Source organism: Trachymyrmex septentrionalis, unplaced genomic scaffold (genome assembly GCF_001594115.1).
Source record: "Trachymyrmex septentrionalis isolate Tsep2-gDNA-1 unplaced genomic scaffold, Tsep1.0 scaffold32, whole genome shotgun sequence".
Taxonomy (NCBI): domain Eukaryota; kingdom Metazoa; phylum Arthropoda; class Insecta; order Hymenoptera; family Formicidae; genus Trachymyrmex; species Trachymyrmex septentrionalis.
The window spans coordinates 3,601,630-3,621,755 of record NW_017305485.1 but is presented as its reverse complement, the minus strand read 5'-3'; the positions used below and the strand labels follow the sequence as shown (position 1 = coordinate 3,621,755).

General features: G+C 35.4%; 2 protein-coding genes across 7 annotated transcripts; one reads left to right on the top strand and one right to left on the bottom strand.

Moving 5' to 3' along the window:
* Positions 1-2,841: 2,841 nt before the first annotated feature.
* On the bottom strand, positions 2,842-8,259 carry LOC108750053 (mediator of RNA polymerase II transcription subunit 26). The gene is made up of 4 exons (XM_018489259.1): positions 7,917-8,259; positions 6,236-6,310; positions 5,298-5,555; positions 2,842-4,460 (listed from the first exon to the last, which is right to left on the bottom strand). Exons 1-4 carry the CDS (start codon positions 7,992-7,994, stop codon positions 3,162-3,164), a joined length of 1,710 nt encoding a protein of 569 aa, XP_018344761.1. The 5' UTR covers positions 7,995-8,259; the 3' UTR covers positions 2,842-3,161.
* A 1,280-nt stretch (positions 8,260-9,539) lies between these two features.
* LOC108750051 (peroxisomal multifunctional enzyme type 2-like) lies at positions 9,540-20,002 on the top strand. Of its 6 annotated transcripts, none has more exons than XM_018489255.1 (17): positions 9,540-9,559; positions 12,702-12,760; positions 13,619-13,756; positions 14,510-14,662; positions 14,768-15,040; positions 15,426-15,542; positions 15,753-15,883; positions 15,946-16,008; positions 16,080-16,140; positions 16,221-16,381; positions 16,456-16,579; positions 16,809-16,984; positions 17,273-17,449; positions 18,750-18,867; positions 18,993-19,190; positions 19,475-19,572; positions 19,644-20,002. In XM_018489255.1, exons 1-17 carry the CDS (start codon positions 9,552-9,554, stop codon positions 19,761-19,763), a joined length of 2,175 nt encoding a protein of 724 aa, XP_018344757.1. In that variant the 5' UTR covers positions 9,540-9,551; the 3' UTR covers positions 19,764-20,002. The 6 variants fall into 6 exon arrangements, with proteins under 6 accessions (XP_018344757.1, XP_018344758.1, XP_018344759.1 ...); XM_018489256.1 differs by lacking the exon at positions 9,540-9,559 and adding an exon at positions 9,918-9,936; XM_018489257.1 differs by lacking the exon at positions 9,540-9,559 and adding an exon at positions 12,352-12,370.
* The last annotated feature ends 124 nt before the right edge of the window (positions 20,003-20,126 follow it).

Below are 20,126 nucleotides of genomic sequence, written 5' to 3'. Positions count from 1 at the left end.
TATATATATATATATGACAATTTGCGAAAAGACTGTATTATAGTGTATAATAAAATAACTTCTGTAAATTATATATAAGACTACAAAATCATTTTGTTCTAAATTGCTCAAAATAAAACGTTAAATTTAAGAAAAAGAGAAATAAAAGATACAATTAAAACGAGTGTTAATTATCGGAAAAAATAAATTGCTTAAGTTAAATAAAACTACACTTTATAGGTATACTCCGATGAATTAAAACGATGTTGCGATGAAGCTTAATCATTGCGTAATAAAACAATTTTACGCAATCGCGCGGTTCGAACTTTGAATAAAAGTTATTAGCTTTTTAAATATCAAGAATGTTTCAAAATCTAGCAATAAAGGTCAACATTTGACATTTTATTAAAGATTTTTTATATTCCAAATCGAGATCCCGGCGAAATAAAATCAGGAAGAGAAATTTATCAGTAATCAGTCTGTTCTGCGCTCGTTTCTACGAATTTTCGTACATTTTTGTTGATCTGAAAAATTATCAAGATAGATAGTATCTTCAAGTTTAACGTTTAAAAAAAAACGCTATATTCGAATTCCGAGATTCTCTGAAGAAATACACGGACAATCATCTAAATCGTTGGTCACGTGAAATGTGAATTTAAAAAAACGACGTGTCTCATATTATTTTTAAATAGCATCGATACATCCAATGATCTTACTGTATACCGATCGGAAAATTAATTTCTCGACGAATTAAACATATAGACAAATTTTTTCTTGTTTTGACGCTTTTCGCTACTTCTCGTCCCACGTGGGACGAAGTGATACAGTTTTCTCGACTGTCTAGAAAGATCATGTTATGAATAATAAACGATGCCTTTGACGGAGTAGGATAAGAGTATATTCAACTTGATTTATTTTCACACCAGAAATGTACAAGAGACGGGTCGTAAAAGCTCCGAGACTGAATGGATTATCATAAAACAAAGAGTTTGGAAGAAATTCGTGACTTGCCACTTTCAGAGCTTCTCGTAGTTTTCGAATAATGGATAATTCGTATAAATACAGTTTCTTCTGCCTCTTGATCTATATGCTACAGGATCTTTTGTGAACAATACACACGTATTTCTCCAAGCGGACAGTCACGAAAAATTTTAAAAGGATGACGAGGATGAGAAACAGCTGAGAATTAAAGGACTGATCATTTCGTCCAAATGCAGGTGATTTTAACAAATGTATTGAACGCAACTCTACAAAACAATTCTCTCGATTCTTTACTGGACTAGATGCTTTATCGTAATGTTGTGTTCGGCAAGGATTACTTCTGAGCAAGGACTCGTATCGAAATTACATTTCAGATTAAAATTTCGGCCTTAAGATTATGATCCAAGACTATACCCAAGTTTCGGTTTCACTTCTTTTAGTGATGATGATCGTTACAGGTATAATTATTGAAAACCAAAACCGAGAAAAGAACCAAAATCCAAATGGTCCCTGTAATTATTACGATAAAACTGGAACTAAAAATTAGATTTAGCCTGTGGACCGAAATTTTTCGGTCCGAGTTCCTGCAGTCCTGAAAGAGACGAGTCAGACATGTATCTGTTTCAGAATTTCGTTTTATTATAATTCACTCAGCTCTGCAACTGTTTTGAGACACATCTTGTGTATTATCAAATTTCAACCTGTCCGGTATTGCACTTACGAGAAAATCGTGTGTCGCGTCCGTACTTAACCGTTAACGCAGTTTTTTTTTCCGCCGTTTGATGATGCATGTGTGTGTATGTGTGTGTGTGTGTGTATTACTTTACGATACGTCCGCCGTAAATCGCAACGCAAAGCGCAATAAACGAAAGAAATTTTGAGTAGAAAATCTTTATGACGCACTTAGACAAATATATTTTTTTTCCGCCCTTTCCTTTTTTTTCTTTTTGCTTAATTAAGGCACCGGTGTACCTAACTTATTGATAGCTTGAAGAAATCGCATTGCTTCCTACAGTCGCGCCACAGAATCCCTGTGTAACAGTCTTGTGAAATACTTTGAAGAACGGCAAACGTCTTATCTTGAATCTTGTTTATGCATTTATGTCTTTTTATGTCTGCGTATCTTCTCACGTGTTCTCAAGTGTAATTCTCGCATCTGTCTTTTTAGCGTCTCTTCCTTTTCATTTCCCTCGACAGAATTTAGGATTAACTCTATATTTCGGTTGAACACGGCATGTGATAGATTAAAAAAAAGATATAAACCAATTTCTCGCAAGTAACATCAATTAACGCGTAAAAGAAGCGACATGTATCTTTGAATACTCAAAAATGAGAAGTCAGGAGCCATATTGACGCCTATTTTTATTGTGTAAAAATAATGCAGTACTCGTATCGCAGCATGCGTATCCCGCGGTATATTCGTTATTCCACATCTATGTAATTTATATTTCACAATTAACAATTCATTCCGCGTATACAGTGCAATTACAAAACCAACGTTGTTGCTCTTGCCATGATAATTTAGCATTGATTCTATTTTTTTCCTAATGGTCTCTTAATCTCTTTATCGTTAGCACAACGATAATAATGATAGTGACGATGATTGTGATGATGGTGGTGATGATGATGATGATGGTGATGATGATGATGATGATGTGATGATGATGATGATGGCAATAACAATAATTATGAGAGTAATGGGGGGAGGGAGAAAGGAGAATAGAAGCAGAGAACAGTACTAATAATTCACATAATAATACTAATAACAATAATATTAATAATAATAAAAAGGAATAATATTAATATTATACAAGTTATAATATTAATATTATAATATAATAATTATAATACGACGATGTTGTCGATAACGATGATGACGGTAAGAAGAATGGCTATTTGCCGCTCGGGGTTGCACTTGTACGATCAGCGAGATAGCGGCTATATTAATGGAAATGATGATGACAAGAAGAATGGTTGCGGTATAGTGCGCCAGCGTAAATAGAAATGAAGAGCACAATCAGAAATCGCAATAGAAATCGTTAGTTTTAAGATCAATCTCGAGTGATTCCTTGACCAGCTTGGCTGTTTTTAATTATCTGAAGATTCTCCTCACAATTCTTTTCTCAAGGACAGGAGGGAAGAGAGGGGGGGGGAAGGGAGGAAGGAACAAAGGATAATAATAGAATAAGATGATAAAATCACTAATCGATAATAACATAAGGCATTATGTTGAGGATCTCGCCCTGGTAACTGGGCCTCGCTAGCATCTGATGCCACTCCCGAAATTCCACATTGTCAGTTTGGTTGTTATGCACACTTTTTACACTATCCACGTTCGACAATCCTGACGACACTCCGTTCCCTCCGCCCCTGGCATTCGAGCGCTCGTCACCATCGGAACACGCGGTCGACATCGACAGTCTTGGCTGGAAGTTCCCGTTAAGTCCTTCGATACACTGCATGTGTAACCTTTCGAGATCCTCGGCAGTAGCATCCCGCGGTGGCGGAAAACATTCGGCGTCGTCCCGTTCTTCGTCTTCGCCCCAGTCTATCGAGCTGGGATCTAAGGGCGGTAACTTGGCCAATATTTCCTCGACTGTGAGGTCCCGTTGCAACGGCGATCGACACGTCGACGTCTCGATGGTTCCTGATATCCTATCGTCTTCACGCAGCCTGTCCTGACATGACTCAGGCGAGGGCGACTCGCGACAATTTTCCGCGACTCTCAATCGAGCCGCTTTTTGCGTTTTGCCAGTGGACGTCTCCGAGGAGGGCAGACCACTTCTGTGAAAACTCTGGGAATTCTTCTGGCTTGAGCAGCGCAGATGCTTGAACACCTGCTCATTGTTGCTACCTCGCAGAACATCTTCCGTGCTCGGCGGTTCCGCGACGCTTTGACTAGGTAGGGCATTGGCGCTGCCGATGGGGCTACAATTACTTCCGCGCGCCTGCAAATCGGCTAGTAACTCTTGCGTGGTCTTCAGTTTCGGATTCCTCGAGATACTGGCCAGCTTCTCTTTCACGCTGTCCTCCAGAAACGATTGTCGCTTCGCGGACTTACTGCCCTTTTTACGGCCGCGCTTCTTCGGGCCCGACTCGTCGTTCGTAGTCTCGAGAGAGGTCTCCGCGAAACAATCGGAGATTCGTTCCTTCAGTGTAGGGCTAGGCACTTGCGAATTTAAATTACCACTTATGTTCTCGCCGTTGAGCCGTTGCTTCTTGACTTCTTCTATCGTCGACTCAGTTCCATGCGGCGATTGATAGTATTGACATTGGTCCTTGCTACTCTCCTCTTTCCGCAGTCGTTTATTAGAACTGTGTGTACGCGGCACCGCTTCCGTTACGTGATTCTGATTCGAGGTACCGAGTGTTGGGGACGCATTCCTCGAGCAGGAACTTATCCTGTGATTGCTGGTCAGAGTAATTGACTGCTTGTTGTTCGAAGACGCGTTAGGAGATCGTGAATGGTCACTATGCACTGATAGTGCCGGACTGAGAACCTGTAATCATATACTCTCGATGTTTAATATAGTTGGTGGTGTTTCATTTCAATATACAAACCCGTGATATATCTATATATATAATAACATTAAATGCTGGTCCGTTCGCATCTATTTGACTCAAAATATAAATTATTTTACATTTTGGTAAGAAATTCGGGTGATTTTGACTTCCGATCGAAGTAATATTTTTCGCAATAAGTTTATTACAGTTTTTTAAGATTAAATTTAGGGGGATTATATTAATGTTTCAGATGGATTGCGTTGAAAATTCGATAGTAACGGCGTGCAATCATATTTCTGAAATAAATTCATTTAAATAAGAATACATGTAGTAGTTTGACATCTAACATTAGTTCGACATCTAACTTTGACCGTCAAGTGACACTTTTCGTATTTAGGTAAATTACTTTCTCTCTTTCAAATATTTTATTTACAAACTTTTTCTCTGGTATTTGATGATTTTGTCTGTAATGTAAGATTTTTTTCTGTGAAATTTTTTATTTTTTAACAAAGAATACTTGTTGTGGATTCTCGAAATTAAAATAATATATCAGGTAGATGAGAGTGTGATGTGATACTTAGTGCACAAACATTACATAAATGTATAGATAAAATTATATTTGACTTGTTTTACAAATTCGTATTTATTTTTATATTTTTTATATTTTATGTAATTATATTTTTATTTTTTAAAGCTTTTTAATTGCATTGATTGAAACTATATGATTGTATAGTAAATTTGAACAGGCCAGCAGGATTAAACATTTTATAAGAAGGATTTTGTCTCTATCGTTTCCCTAATAAAATCAATTTCTTGTAAAAATTCAGGCTTACTCTGAGAGGAGTGGCATCTTTCAGAGATAAAGGACTGTGAGGCTTAAGCTCTCGCAACGCAGGGCTCTGTGGCTTCAAATTCCTCAGGGCCATCTCCTTCGCGCCGTTGAGAGCCAGGGTAGGCTGACTCGGCGTAGAGTGTACCGTCGGTAAAACCATGTCTCGCCAGCGGCGTACCAGATCTTTCGCACGCTTGGCCAAGGCTTCATTTCTCGTTCTTCGACGAAGTTCATTGATGTGTTTTCCAAGTCTCGTAATCTATCAAAAGTGATTACGTTAGAACGTTATCTTTATTCTTTATTCCTGCTTCTTTTATCCCACCAATTATTAGAAATTTTCTTTTGAGTATAAATCAATTTGATGGTTAAAGTAATAGTAAAATATAAAATAATAGTTACTAATAGCTAAGTATGCACGTACATATATTAACTAATTCAAATTGATGCATCTCATTGGTTGAATACTTCATTTATTTCATTATAAGAAATTATAACCTATTAATGTAAATAATATCAACAAGCTATATTTAGCAAAAATATTGTATATAAATAATACTTTTGTAGGCATTAAATCCTCATTAAACCTGCAGTTTCAGTATCAGTAGTTGCATAATTTGCAAAGCTCTCTTACTCTTATATAAAATAAATTATACAATATACACAATTACAGATATAATGATTAATTATATTTATTATACCAACTAAAATAAAATAATATTAAAATAATAGCTTTTTTATTTTTTATTGTAATTCAGTTATAATATAATTCAGTTATAATATTTAGGTTTGTACTTAACTTTTACATTTATTGCTAACACTACAAAGCAGAAGAACATAATATATAGAACGAAAGAAGATAAGTTATAGCTCATTAATAAATTATATATATATATATATTTTATACATCATAAAATTGCCAATAATCTATTTAGTCATTACCTCCAACACTTCTTTAGTGACTGTCGTCTTTTCCAGTGTCGAAATGACATCGACAACAGCTCGTATATCGACGACCTGAAATAAAGACGGGTAATTTTTAACATATGTTTATTTAATTATAAGCATTGGAAAATTATAATCAGACTTCAATTCACGAGTTATGGAACTTTTGAAGGGAAGATCCTAAAAAACAAAATTCTACATGTACACACACATACGTATTTAAATAAAACACTACATATGTAATCTACATATGTATATATATATATATGTATATATATGTGTGTGTGTGTGTATATGCACACATACATCTCACACATACACGCACGCATCATACACACATGCAAGCGCGCACGCACGCGCGCGCGCGCGCGCACGCACGCACGCAACGTATTATCGCGAAGAACGTATTCAAAATAGCGGCCAGTAATTACAAGAACCTTGCTAAAAAAAATTCGACTTGAATTGAATCAAATTGAATTTCGATTAAACTTCTTCGATTTGATCGAATCTCCGATCAAAATGGGAATTGCATCGAATTACCGGTGTCAAAATCTGCAAAATTTTATGCGAACAAAATTCCTCAGAGAGGAATGGCTTCGAGAATCGTCGGAACGCATTTTGCAAAATGCGCGAGAATATCGTGCACATTCACATACGATATCCTCGAACAATTTTATCGGATGAACAGCATGGCTGTCTCTCCGTGCAGAAACAAGCCAAAATTACCGTCTGGTAGAAATTTCTCGAAACCGTATTTCGAAATCGAAGTGCCGATCGTCCGTTCCTCTCGACGAAAACGTGCAGAAATTTGAAAAATTGAATTACAGACAAGTCCATAGACAGGACGATCAAGAAACACATCGTCGAAAGAGAGTAACAGCGTTCGTATGATCGGACGGACCTTCCTCGTAAATTTACTATGGTGCAACGAGAGAAGGAAAACGCCGAGCGAGAATATGAAAAAAGGCAGCATTGTAATATTACATTGAATAGTCACGTCGGCTTGCGCCAAAGTGCATCATCCTAATTGAGGTTATGTATCCAGGTAGTCGAGAATGACGGAGAACGCGCTCACCCGCACGTCGTTACGTTACGTTACTCCCGACTCGTCCTTTTTCTCTCCCGCCTGTTCTCTCTCTCTTTCTCTCTTACTCTTTCGTCCCCCTCGCACGAACACTACAGCGGCGGACGAGCGCGTGCGAGTGTGCGTGCGAGCGAGCGAGCGAGCGAGGGTCCGAAGGGAGCCGAGGGAACGAGCAGAGGCCATACGTAGTACGCGGCAGTGCGCGCGGACCGTCGTCCGTCGCATCTCCGTGGACTCCTTTAGGCGGAGAGAGGAACAGTGCGGCTGATCAGGCTGATCTCGCGGCACGGCGCGGCGCGGCGCGACGGCGACGACGGCCGTGGCCGCGGCGACACTCATACACTCGCGGGGGTCGTCGCGGCCGCCACGCTTACGGGGACACATACACACGCACACGTATACGCGCGGCACATATACACGCGCCATACACATACACGCTGTCACTCTAGCGGGCACTCTCGCGCACGTCACTGGTACAGGCAGCAACACGGCGCACGGGGGATCGAGAGTGGGCCGATAGCCGTTTGCGCGTACGGACCACGGAGACGGCGCGGTGCATCTCGCCGCGACACACCACACTCCGCCTTTACTTACATTGTATTCCTTGTCAAGGGATTTCAACAATTTTTCGGTCAGCTCGCTGCAAATTCTCTGCATCGGGGTATCGCGCATGGGGTCCCACCACCGGGGGGATGTATTGTATTAGGATTAGCGGAAAAATAAAGTCCAGGCTCCACGCGTAATATCAGAGAATCGGTCAGAGATGCGCGAGACACGAGGGAGACTCGCAATGGCGACTACCGAACTGTACGCTCCACCGTCGTTCGCATGCCCTCCCTGCCTCCCGAGTGCCTCCTAGTCGCTGCCCATGCATCGTCCCTACCCCTACCCGCCGTCGTGCCGAAGCGCCACTAGCGACGCGAGTGGCCGCCCGAAGTTACCCGAGTCCGCCCGAACGCCCTTCTCCCTTCACCCCTCCGCGCCTATGTTAGTCGCCCGCCTTACCCCGCTCGCCGCGCCGATCCTATGCTCCCGTCGTCTCCCTCTCTCTTCCCCCTCTCCGTTACCACTTTCGGTCGTGTTCGTCCGTCAGTTCACACTCGGTGCCACTCCGTGCGCTTGGCGCTGCTCGACGGCTCGACGGCTCGACGCAACGGCGCACCAACGGGTGGATCGCTTGATCGTGGCGTTATCATAGATCAGCGACGAATTTCGAATAAATTGCACCGAGAATTTTTAAGCTCGTCACGCATCGCGCCACTCATCGTATTTAGCGTCAAATGTGACTGCGGCCTGATCTTACAAGTCGAAATTATTTTCATATCCGTTTTCTACGGAAAGGGGTTTAAATATAGGCGTTAAATTCGATATACCGGGGTATATCGGGGTAAATTCAGTTGTACGTTATGCCCACCGTATCTCCTGCGTGTTTTTAAAACGTCAAGGGTAGTGATGACTCATCGTATCCGATGTCAATAAGAAACTTAATCTTCCTCGAAATCGCGGCCCACCAGCGTTCACGCCGATGAACCGAGCAATATACGGGGTAAGGCGTTCGAAATTGCCAGCCTGATTTACGTCGATATTTCCCTATCCGGAAGGAAACGGATCGAATGTAGAAAAATCCTATCGTTTCCCACGCGTCCATATCCGGTAATCGAATGAAACTCTTGCTCTCCAAACGGAGTTTTTCCAATGGAACTGTACAATTTGCATAAATCGATTTTTCCAGATATTCCAAGCGTACAGAAATGCCAAAGTAAAACGGAGGATTAAGTGCCTATCAGAACATTTCGAATATTTTATTTCGAAGTGAAGCTCGCTTTCTCGATCATCATCTTTGATATTGCTTCTTAATACTTCTGTACGTGCAAGTGTCGTTTTGAAGTAGCTTGTATGTAGAATAAAATCACATTGATACCGTAATGTATGTAGCCCTCGACTTTTACATGACCCATTTTCTCGATAGATAATATTGACGTAATCAAGGTGATAATTTCAAGCATCTCACCCTATATCCGAGGTTCTTCCTCTCCCATCTCCGTAACCATCTATTACGATGAAACTACATCGGGGTCATACATAGGCGTAGAAGTGTAGCTGCTGGACAGCGTAAAATGATAGAAATCGACCGAATGAGATTCGGTATAAATTCCTGGTTCTGTCTCTTATCATCATTTCGACAGAAATTCTATCGTTCCTCGATAGATAAAAGGGACTGTCGAATTAATGTCTAGGTAAATAGGTAACTGTATCGTCATGTCGCATTGCTCGGAGAACGGAAATCCCCCGAATAACAGGAATGAGATAAAACATGTAACTGTGGAAGTGTGGTGTTCAACGTCAGAAAGAGAGAGAGAGAGAGAGAGAGAGAGAGAAAAAGATAGAGGGTGGAGAGGGAGAGAAGAATTAAATAAGAGGGGAGAGGAAGATAGAAAGAGGTCATGTGCATTATGGCATAGTAGAGAGATTACAAAAGCGAGTGGTATATTCGCAAGAGCCTTTAAGATATTGATAACGGTCGACTATCCACGTGATGTAGTGAATTTGAATGCTTGTGCAAAATTCTCATTACAATTCATCGCAGCTCTGGATTTTTTATTTTACAATCGACGTAAGACCTGATTCGTGTGCCTTATAAAGATATGTGATTGCTGCGCGTTCCGAAACCAATCGAGCAACGTCTGTCGTAATCTTTTATGATCTTTTATTCGTGGGCCTAGAGAACATCTGATAGATGGCGATAGATGATTACAATGCGTTCCGAAACCGACTTATGCCCATTTCCAGTACTAACGTACATTAATTTTAATCTCGGTTCAACTTACTCTTTGTTTTTTTCTAGTTTTTAAAACTAGAAAAAGACGAAAAGTAAGTTGAGAGAACCGAGATTAAAGATTTAACTTACATTGATGGAAATGGGCTTAATGAAGACTTCCAATCGCATTTTCGGCTCTGTCGGCAAAAATGGGTACGTTTAGTACTACAATTGCTCACTGAGCGCTCAGTGAGCTCTTGCATCCGATTGGCATCCGATATTCCGTTAGATCTAAAAATATCAACCAAACAGGTATAAGAGCTTACTGAGTATTATGAGCGCTCAGTGAGCGTAATGCTGAATGCACTCAATAAGTTTTCTGACGGATTCAGGCTGATATTCAGTTCGTCTTCATTTTAAAATTGTCTTAAGTAATGTGTTAAACTGATTTTATATTAGCATTGTTTGTTTTGTCTCTCGGAAGCTGCTTAGGATCACTTCGAATGAATCCAGCGTACTTGAAATGTAGAATTCACACTACGTACGACATCCGTCATATGACATCTGACATTTATTGTAATGTTAGATTCACACTAGATCCGATGTGCGTCGTTCTCCAACCAATCAAAAAGCAGAATTTTATTTCGTTTCGATGATACAAAGCAAAATCTTGTGTTTTTTATTGGTTGTAGAGCATTGTACGACTGTGAATTCAGCATAACAATGAATGTCAGGAGCTCTATTTTTGAAAAGAATGTACGACATCGTCATACGACATCTGGGGCCCTATTCTTAAAAAAAAAAAAAACGTATACGAAAGTCTAGGGAAAAACTATAGTATACGTAACGTATATTGTAGCATTTCCCTAAACTTTCATATACATTTTTTTTTTTAAGAATAGGGCCCCAGATGTATGACGATGTCTTACATAGTGTGAATTCTATATTTCAAGTACGCTAGGTTCATTTAGAATGACCCCGAGCAGCTCCCGAGATACACAACGAACAATACTATTAATTACAATTCGATCACAAACTATATTGAAACAACCAATCTAAAGCATCCATTTTTAAATTTGTGTACAAGTTTTTATTAAGCGTTTATTATAAACGATAGATTAATTAGATAAAATATGAAGATTGATATTAGCTAATAAAAAACCGCGAAGATAAAGCAGCCAATGAAAAAACACGATTATTGACGTGGTTTAGAATCTATATAAAAGCAATGCGTTAAGCCGGTTCTATATTAGTTGCAAGTTGATTACAAGTTTATTGCGACAGCCAATCTGAAGCTTACATTTTGAAATCTACGCTTTATATTGACTGTAATTGGTCAATTCTTACAATCACTAAGGCCGGAATCAAACTATGTATTGAAGATTAAGATTAAAGATTAAAGATTGAAATTTCACCAATGAGAACAAAGAAGTTTTGGCTTCCTTTGTTCTGATTGATCAAACTTCAATCTTTCAATTTTTAATCTCATTCTTCAATGAGTAGTCTGATTCCGGCCTTACAATTACGTTTACTACTATTGTAAAATATGCTTTAAGGTTTAAATCTCGACAGAAAAGTAACAGCCAATCAGAAATCGCGTTGATAGTCAACAATTTCGACTTTCTATGGCTTCCAAAATTCATTGCCAGCACTGAAAATCTATAGTTTACGTCACGTGTATTATACATTTTTAGCACTAACAGTGAATTTTGAAACACAATCTATGCTGCTTACTATTAGCATGAATTCTGATTGGCTGCTGCTTTCTGTTTTTCTATTAAGGTTTGGAGTTACCTTAAAAATTAACGAATATCAAGCAGCGATTTTGATCATGTGATCTGTTTTAATGCTTTAAAATGAGCGTTAACCCGTAAATGTTTCCTTAACCAAACAAGGAAAAACTCAACATAAAAAGGCACTTTATGAAGGTGAAGAAAGCATTGCGCACAATAAGATGAAGGTGAACAGATTTCAATCAATCAGACGCGACCGGCATTGCAAGATCATGTTGATTAAAGTGGAATTATCATTATTCTATAAAATTTATTTATAGTAGAATTACCATTTATCATTATTCGAGAAAAACAGAATAATGTAATGAAACTGATTTCCACCAGCTGTTATGTATTGACATTCGAACAAATGTCGTTTGATTAATATTTATTCAGCTGTTTTTTTCGCCGCTCGCGTCTAATTGCCTTATGCCCATTTCCACCAATGTAGATTAATTTTAATCTCTGTTTAACTTAGTCTTCCTCTTTTTCTAATTTTTAGAACTAGAAAAAGAAAAGTAAGTTAAATCAAAATTAAAGTTAAACTACATTGATGGAAATGGGCATTAACTCCCATTATTTTACCTACTGCGCACAAATCCTTCAAAACGCTTCTCCTTTCTAATCTATCATATGAATGCGTACGTATGCATGTATATACATATGTTATTATTCAACGTGGATACAAAGTGGACTTTAAACTGCTTTAATGCGAACGATTTAATTCTGCCTTATCATTATCGAGATTAGTTTTCTCTTTTATGCAGAGACGGTCGAAAAGTTGACTTGAGCGTTACGTGTGCGGTTTACAAATAGTTTTGAACATTTTACAGTAAATATTTTTCGCAGAAAAATGCAAGAACTGCAATTCGGTGGCCGAGTGGTTGTGGTAACGGGAGCAGGCGCAGGTAAATATTTCCTTTTTCTCTTTTATTTAAAAATATTTTGTTTTTACATTTTTTATCATACTTCTTATCACTTAACTAGCGTTATATACAAAACAGAAACAAATCTTCTGATTACATTTTACGATAATACTGAAAGTGACAGTTTTTCTCACCGATTTCACTCAAATTTTATAATATTGTGTATTCTACGTAGAAGACGAATATGAAATTAAAAGTTGTCACTCTCAGGTAAAACATTGCTGCCAGTAATAAACAATCAATACATTTTTTTTTATCACAATGCACTTTAATATGTAATTTTTCCATGTTCTTTTTAATTACAAGCTTTTAATACGATAGGCGGAGAAAGGGACGTCTCTCCTCTCCCCCTGCTACTTATCTTGTATTTGTGTTACAGCTTGTGGATATGATAGATTTCTTAATCATATATACACATCATGTTTTAACATTTCAGAACTTTTTATCTGCTTTAGAGACGATTTTTCTTTTCATATTTGTTTTCTACATACTAAAATATATATTACAAAGTTTGAGCTAAATCAGTGAGGAAAACTGTTTTTATCAAATATAATTTTTAATTATTTTGTAGTTAATACTGTTTATCAACTTTAAACCAGAAGGATTGAATAGAATTTTTATAACATAATAAGAATAAAGTTCTATTTATACAAGGAAGTTATTTTTTATGAAAAATTAGTGAAAAAAAATTATATATATATATTTTTTTTAATGTATATATATTTTTTATTTGTTACATTTTGACTATAATTGAAAGTAATTCATATTTACTTGAATATATATTAGCTGTTATCATTGAGGATAATATTCTTATATATATAATGTATAAATTATTTCCAGGATTGGGACGTACCTATGCATTACTGTTCGCATCCAGGGGTGCCAGCGTAGTTGTAAATGATTTAGGAAGCAACAGACATGGAGATGGAAGCAGCACCAAGAGTGCGGATGCTGTGGTCGAGGAAATTCGACGAAATGGTATTAATATTTTAATGTGACGGATTCTTTACGTCATTTTTTTAGCTTATCAAAATTTCTGATCTGGGCACATGTAACTTTTTTTTTAGAGCAGAAATGTCAAAGGTCAAAATTTTTTATGTATATATTCAGAGTGTGTCACTTTAAATGATACTCTGAAATATCTCGAAAAATACAAAAGATATAGAAAAATGTTTTACACAAAAATTGCTCAGTTACTAGGGAGAAAGAAAAATGCTGACTTTGATTGATCTAGAGAAGATGTTCTTAAGATCAAGTCAATTTTACCTAAAATTTTTTAAATGGAAATTCTAATTTTTTATTCCATGCTCATACAGCTGACGTTAAAGCTTTTTCAAAATATAATAAAATATTTTTTTATTAAGTACTTTACAAGTTATGGGGCTTGAAAGTTAACAGGTCACTATACAAAATTTTATTTTTTTGCGTTTTTGCTCTACGAAAAAAGTTTGATTGACTATGGTAATTTAATTATATAGTCAAATATATGTTATAGAATAGAAATGATACATTTTCTGAAAATACTACACATATTTCTCTCTTCTGAATTATATAAAATATATATTATAGATAAATTTGAGTTCTTCATTTTTTTGTTAACATCTATGTATTTTTCTCATCTAAAGTTCTTCTAATGTTTTGCGCAAGTATTTAAGATTTATCTCTTACATTTAATTCTGTATTACATGTTAAGGGTAATTAAATGATAAGTATATGATAATAATCTTTTAGGAGGCAAAGCTGTCGCGAATTATGATTCTGTGTTAGATGGTGAAAAAATCATTAAAACTGCAATTGATTCATTTGGCCGCATCGATGTAGTTGTTAATAACGCTGGTATTTTGCGAGATGTATCGTTTGCAAAATTGACGGAAGATAAGTGGGGTATGTATATGAAATAAAATACAATATTAACTATTTCCTTGTTTGGTATTGCGATTTTCAGAATGCCTCGTATGAATCTATATGTGTCCATACGATTTCTTTCAGACATCATACATAACGTACATCTGAAAGGTGCAATGAAAACAACACAAGCAGCATGGCCATACTTTATTAAGCAGAAATATGGCCGTGTAATTTTTACATCGAGCAATAGCGGCTTGTATGGAAACTTTGGTCAATCCAATTACAGTTCGGCAAAACTTGGTCTTGTTGGATTAACCAATACACTAGCCATTGAAGGCTCAAGGAAGAATATTTATACCAACGTAATAGTACCCACAGCTGGCTCGCGTTTAACGGAAGATATTATTCCACCAGGTGAGTTGTCAGTAATATCTATTTTGTAATAATCCTTATAAGACTTGAGATCTTAATTCTTAATCATTATTAAGTTTTATTAATTAAAATATGAGATGTTATGTCTTTAATCTTATTATTTGTATTACCTAATTCTTAATCTTGATAAGAGATTGATAAGTAAAATTACTTGTTAAAAAATATTTTGCTACATTTCGTATTTAATAAAAGAAGTCACAAGAACTTAGAGCCGATTATGTATCTTAAAACGAGGTGAAAATTACGAAAATGAGCGAATTTATTAATTATCATCTCATTTCAAGATACAGAATAAGTTCTTTGATATACATACATATGCAAGTGCATTTTGCTAAAAAGAACAAATTGAAATATTGATATTTCGCAGATTTTTTTGAGCAGTTGAAACCTGAATTGATAGCACCCGTTGTCGTTTGGCTGTGTCACGAAGATTGTACTGAAAATGGTTCGATAATTGAAGCGGCATTAGGCTGGGCTGGCAAATGTGAGTATCAAAAATATTTAGCCTCATAGCTGTTAATATCTGTAAAGAAAATACAATTTTTAACGAATAATTATTTTCGAAATTTCATATTGTTCAAAATAAACAGTTATTTATCTTATATTTTTATAAATTTTTTTCATTTCTTTCATTGAAATTAATATAAAAATATTGCAATAATGAATATAAAAGATGCCATGTTTGAATTTATAGGTCACATAATCCGCTCTGCGGGTTGTGCCTTACGACAAAATTTATCGGTTGACGTTACACCAGAAACCGTACGAGAAAATTGGTCGAAGATAACAGACATGACATCGGCAAAACGACTCAATTCGATCCAGGTAAAAAGAGTATACCTGTGTACATTGAACTTGACATTTCTTATTCTACAATCTCTGTTTAGGAAGCAACAGCAGAACTGTTTGGCGTTCTCGAGAGAATGAAAAGTGGTGCTTCTTCAAATGATGTAAGTTATGTATCCGTAAATCTTTTTTGTGAATCACACAGAATTTATTTTTTATCATTTCCATTTCACAGGTAGATCATATCTTAAAGAATGATTATAATTTCCGGGACATTATACTGTATGCGCTTGGAGGTACGTTAAGCAGACTGAATATATAACAGATTCATGAATTTACGCAACTTAATGTAAATTTATTGGGTTTTGTATTTCAGTTGGTGCTACAGTTCAAGAACCAAATGATATTCGTTATTTGTATGAGAATGCTGACGAATTTTCGGTTTTACCCACTTTCTTCGTTTTGTATGGACCTATGGGCTGTATGAATTCTTCTATCGTGCAAGATGCTGTTCCGTTTACATTTAATCCAACACAAGTATAACTAAGGTTTTTTTTTAATCATTGTGTTATTTTAACATTCTTAAATTTATTTTGCATTGATATTTGTAGATACTTCATGGCGAACAATATTTAGAAATTCATAAACGATTACCTACGGAAGCCACAGTGGAGACGCGCTTTAAAGTTCAAGACATCTTGGATAAAGGAAAAGGCACCGTTGTCTTAATCCAACGTATGTAAATTTTGTAATATGAAACGATTGAAGTGTCACATTTAATGTACATATTTAATGTACATATTTAATAAGTGACATTTGTGATACGAATACAATGTTAATGATTAATCTCATTAATGTAAGATATTTGTAACTTAGATGTAATAACCGTGAAAGATGTGTGCAATAATGCATAGACTTAGTCTACGTAAATGCTATACATATGTAACTTTTCGTGTTTCTCTAGATGATACTTACGATGTAGCAACCGGTGAAAAACTATCGAGTGGGCAGATGTCTGCATTTATCGTCGGCTTAGGTGGTTTTAAAGGAAAACGAACATCGACGTTTGTCATTCCAACCATGGATCCTCCCACTCGAAAACCGGATGTAACTGTTACACAAAAGACTAGTGACGATCAGGTAAAAAAAAGAATATACTTATTAGACATATTGTTTCTCAAAAACTAGAATTTACGTTTTAAATATACTTAAAGAAATAAGTAACATTGATAAACTTCAAAACTAGAGTGCTATCTTGAAAATTAAAATTAATCTTATTATCATGTTTACTTTTAAAATCGAATAGTTTTATTTTCAGTTCCTTACGTATTCATAAATGTAATGAAAATATTCGAATGTCTTGTTTTAAATTTTGTATTTTGAATTTACGTTAAATTATACAATGACATTTTGACATCATCTTTACAGGCTGCTTTGTATAGATTGAGCGGAGATTTGAATCCTTTGCATATTGATGCTAATGTTGCCATGATGGGAGGATTCAAAAAACCGATATTGCATGGACTTTGCTCTCTGGGATTCTCTACCCGTCATATTCTTCAGACTTATGCTGCTGGAGATGCACATTTATTCAAATCCATTAAGGTATAATTATCGAATAAGAATATGATATTCATAAAGTTTCAAAGTGAACTTTGTACTCCAAATAATTTGAAATGCCAAACTAAATAGATAACTCAATAAAATGAAAAAGATTTATTTGTTATAATATGACGATATGAACGCATCAAAACGTTCATATTTTTACGTCGAAAATTTTGAAAATAAGAAAGAGAAATTATAATTTACATTGTAGAGTCTACAATATGAAAAAGATATATTTTTGCTATTCTAAACAATACTGCGATTAACAGTACTTAAAATAAGTCATCTTTGTATATATGTATAAAAAAATTTATATTTTTTTAGTAGAAATAACTATTGTCACAAACTAGATCTCTATCTCAAAATTCATATTCTCGTTTTAAAAATATTACACTAAAACAAGGTTTTTTATTATTTCTATATGTTTATGCGTGTGAAAACAAAATTATATTACAAGAAAATATTTGGTAAACCTTGTTGTAAAACCTTGTGAACTTTTATGCATTAATTATCATAGTAATATATGCATTATGCACATTCATGGTCTGTGCTAAAATGATGTAGTTATAAATAGCAGTTACAAACCACAACGAGTACATAAAACGTGATGTAGCAGTGTTCAGTGGTAATTTATTAACTGAGAAACATTTATGTCATTGCATCAACGTAAGTCAGTGTTAAATACGGTTAATATAATTATTAATATATTAATAATTTATTAAGTGTTTTTCATCATAAAAGGTAAATATATATGTTTAAAAAATGTAATAATATGTCAAGAAAAACAATAATAAATAAGATAAACATTATGGTACATAGGAGAAAATCTTGCTATTTTGAATTTTGTTTTACTATAGTGGTTTTATTGTAAAAATAAAGTTACAATTAATTAAAATTTGATAGTTTTGAATTAATTAATAACAAATGTAATGAAATTAAATTCATGCAATCTGCAATATTTTTTTTATCTTGGCCACATACTGTTTATTTTATATACATATATTATTTATCTTGACAACATTTGTATTATCCGTTTTTGATTAAATTATTTCAGTGGACTATAGACTCTGTAATCAGAGATGTATTTACGTAATCTTGATTACGATCCACTTAATGCTGCAAATGCTTCGAAGCATTTTTTGATTGGTCAGTTAGTAAAATTCTTTCTTCCGATTGGTCAAAAGCTTCGAAGCATTTGTAGCCAAGTGGACCGCACCCCTTATTTGCGACAAGGAGGCATTTAGTGACATTCTTTACGGATTTAACGTGATTAACATCTTTGTTTAATATAATATTCTAGGTAAGATTTGCAAAACCAGTTATACCAGGTCAGACTCTATGTACTGATATGTGGCGCAACGGTAACAGGATACATTTTCAAACATCTATCCACGAGACCGGAGTACCAGTTATTACAGGTTAGTAATAACTGGTATCCCAGTCTATAGTATAGAATTTTACATATATTATTTTATTTATTATTTCAATAAATTTCTTTATTTTTAAAAGTAGCGAGATAAGAACGGATAATTTTATTTTGCAGGTGCTTACGTTGATCTGTTCGAGGTAAAAATGGAAATACCACGAGCAAATCTGTGTTCTGCAAAAACAAATCTGGATAGTGATGCTATATTCGCAACTATCAGTGAACAAGTGAAACAGAATCAGAATGAGGCTAAGAAAGTTAATGCGATCTTCCTTTACAATATTACCGTTGATGGGAAACATACATCTGAATGGAGTAAGTAACTTTGGAAAATTTTAATAATGTGTCTAAGAAACTGTGATATTTGGGCTGCATGTGCCCTATTAAATTAAGGGGCTAAAACGGAAATTTTTAATATCAATTAAAAAAAATTTTTTTATCCGGCAACGTATTTTAACCTTTTTGGATAGCTCAAATTGAGGTCTTTTGTAACAACCATTTGTTATGATCGCGTTTCACAGTTCTTCGAAAGTTTAATAAACAACAAAAAATGTTATTTGTGTGTGTGTCCTACGTAAATAATTTGCTTTTTTTGATAGCTCTCGATTTGAAGAATGGTGAGGTACATAAGGGAAAACCTAAATCTGGGAAAGCAGACGCGACACTTACTTTAGAAGATAAAGATATGGTTGAAATCGTAAGTTGATCAAATTAGTGTAAAAAATAAAGAGTTATTTTCTTTTCTAAACAATATCATGATTGTTGCAGGCATTAGGAAAATTAAATCCACAATTGGCATTTATGCGTGGAAAATTAAAAATAACTGGAAATATTATGCTTACGCAAAAGTTAAAGAGTCTTATGGAAACTAACAAAGCAAAGTTGTGATTTTTTAATTTTGTTGTCATAGTTTTATAACGTAATTTATGTGATTAACAAATGCAATAAATTACGAATTTTTTTACAATTCCATCGAAAGTATTTGTATAGGCTGGGGATATTTTTACATACATTGTTATTGTTTGTTTCAACAGAAACTTTTATACAGAATTTGTTATGTAGTCTGGGGTCAATCTTGATTTGATAAACCTGTATTGTAATACATTTATAATAAAGTTATCAACTGAAGGATTTTGCTCATAATTTGCAAAAATGTATAGTTAAGTATGTAAAATGTATTCTACCCACTAGAATAAAAAGAAATGTAAGATTCATTTTTTTAAATACATAGATAAAAAGATTATATATATA

Coding starts and splice junctions, on each gene's coding strand:
- LOC108750053 (XM_018489259.1), bottom strand. CDS start 7,994: ATGCGCGATACCCCGATGCAGAGAATTTGCAGCGAGCTGACCGAAAAA. Junction 6,311..7,916: donor CCCTTGACAAGGAATACAAT/GTAAGTAAAGGC, acceptor TCTTTATTTCAG/GTCGTCGATATACGAGCTGT. Junction 4,461..5,297: donor AAGATGCCACTCCTCTCAGA/GTAAGCCTGAAT, acceptor ATATGATTACAG/GTTCTCAGTCCGGCACTATC.
- LOC108750051 (XM_018489253.1), top strand. Junction 12,761..13,618: donor GGTAACGGGAGCAGGCGCAG/GTAAATATTTCC, acceptor AATTATTTCCAG/GATTGGGACGTACCTATGCA. Junction 16,009..16,079: donor GTGGTGCTTCTTCAAATGAT/GTAAGTTATGTA, acceptor TCCATTTCACAG/GTAGATCATATCTTAAAGAA.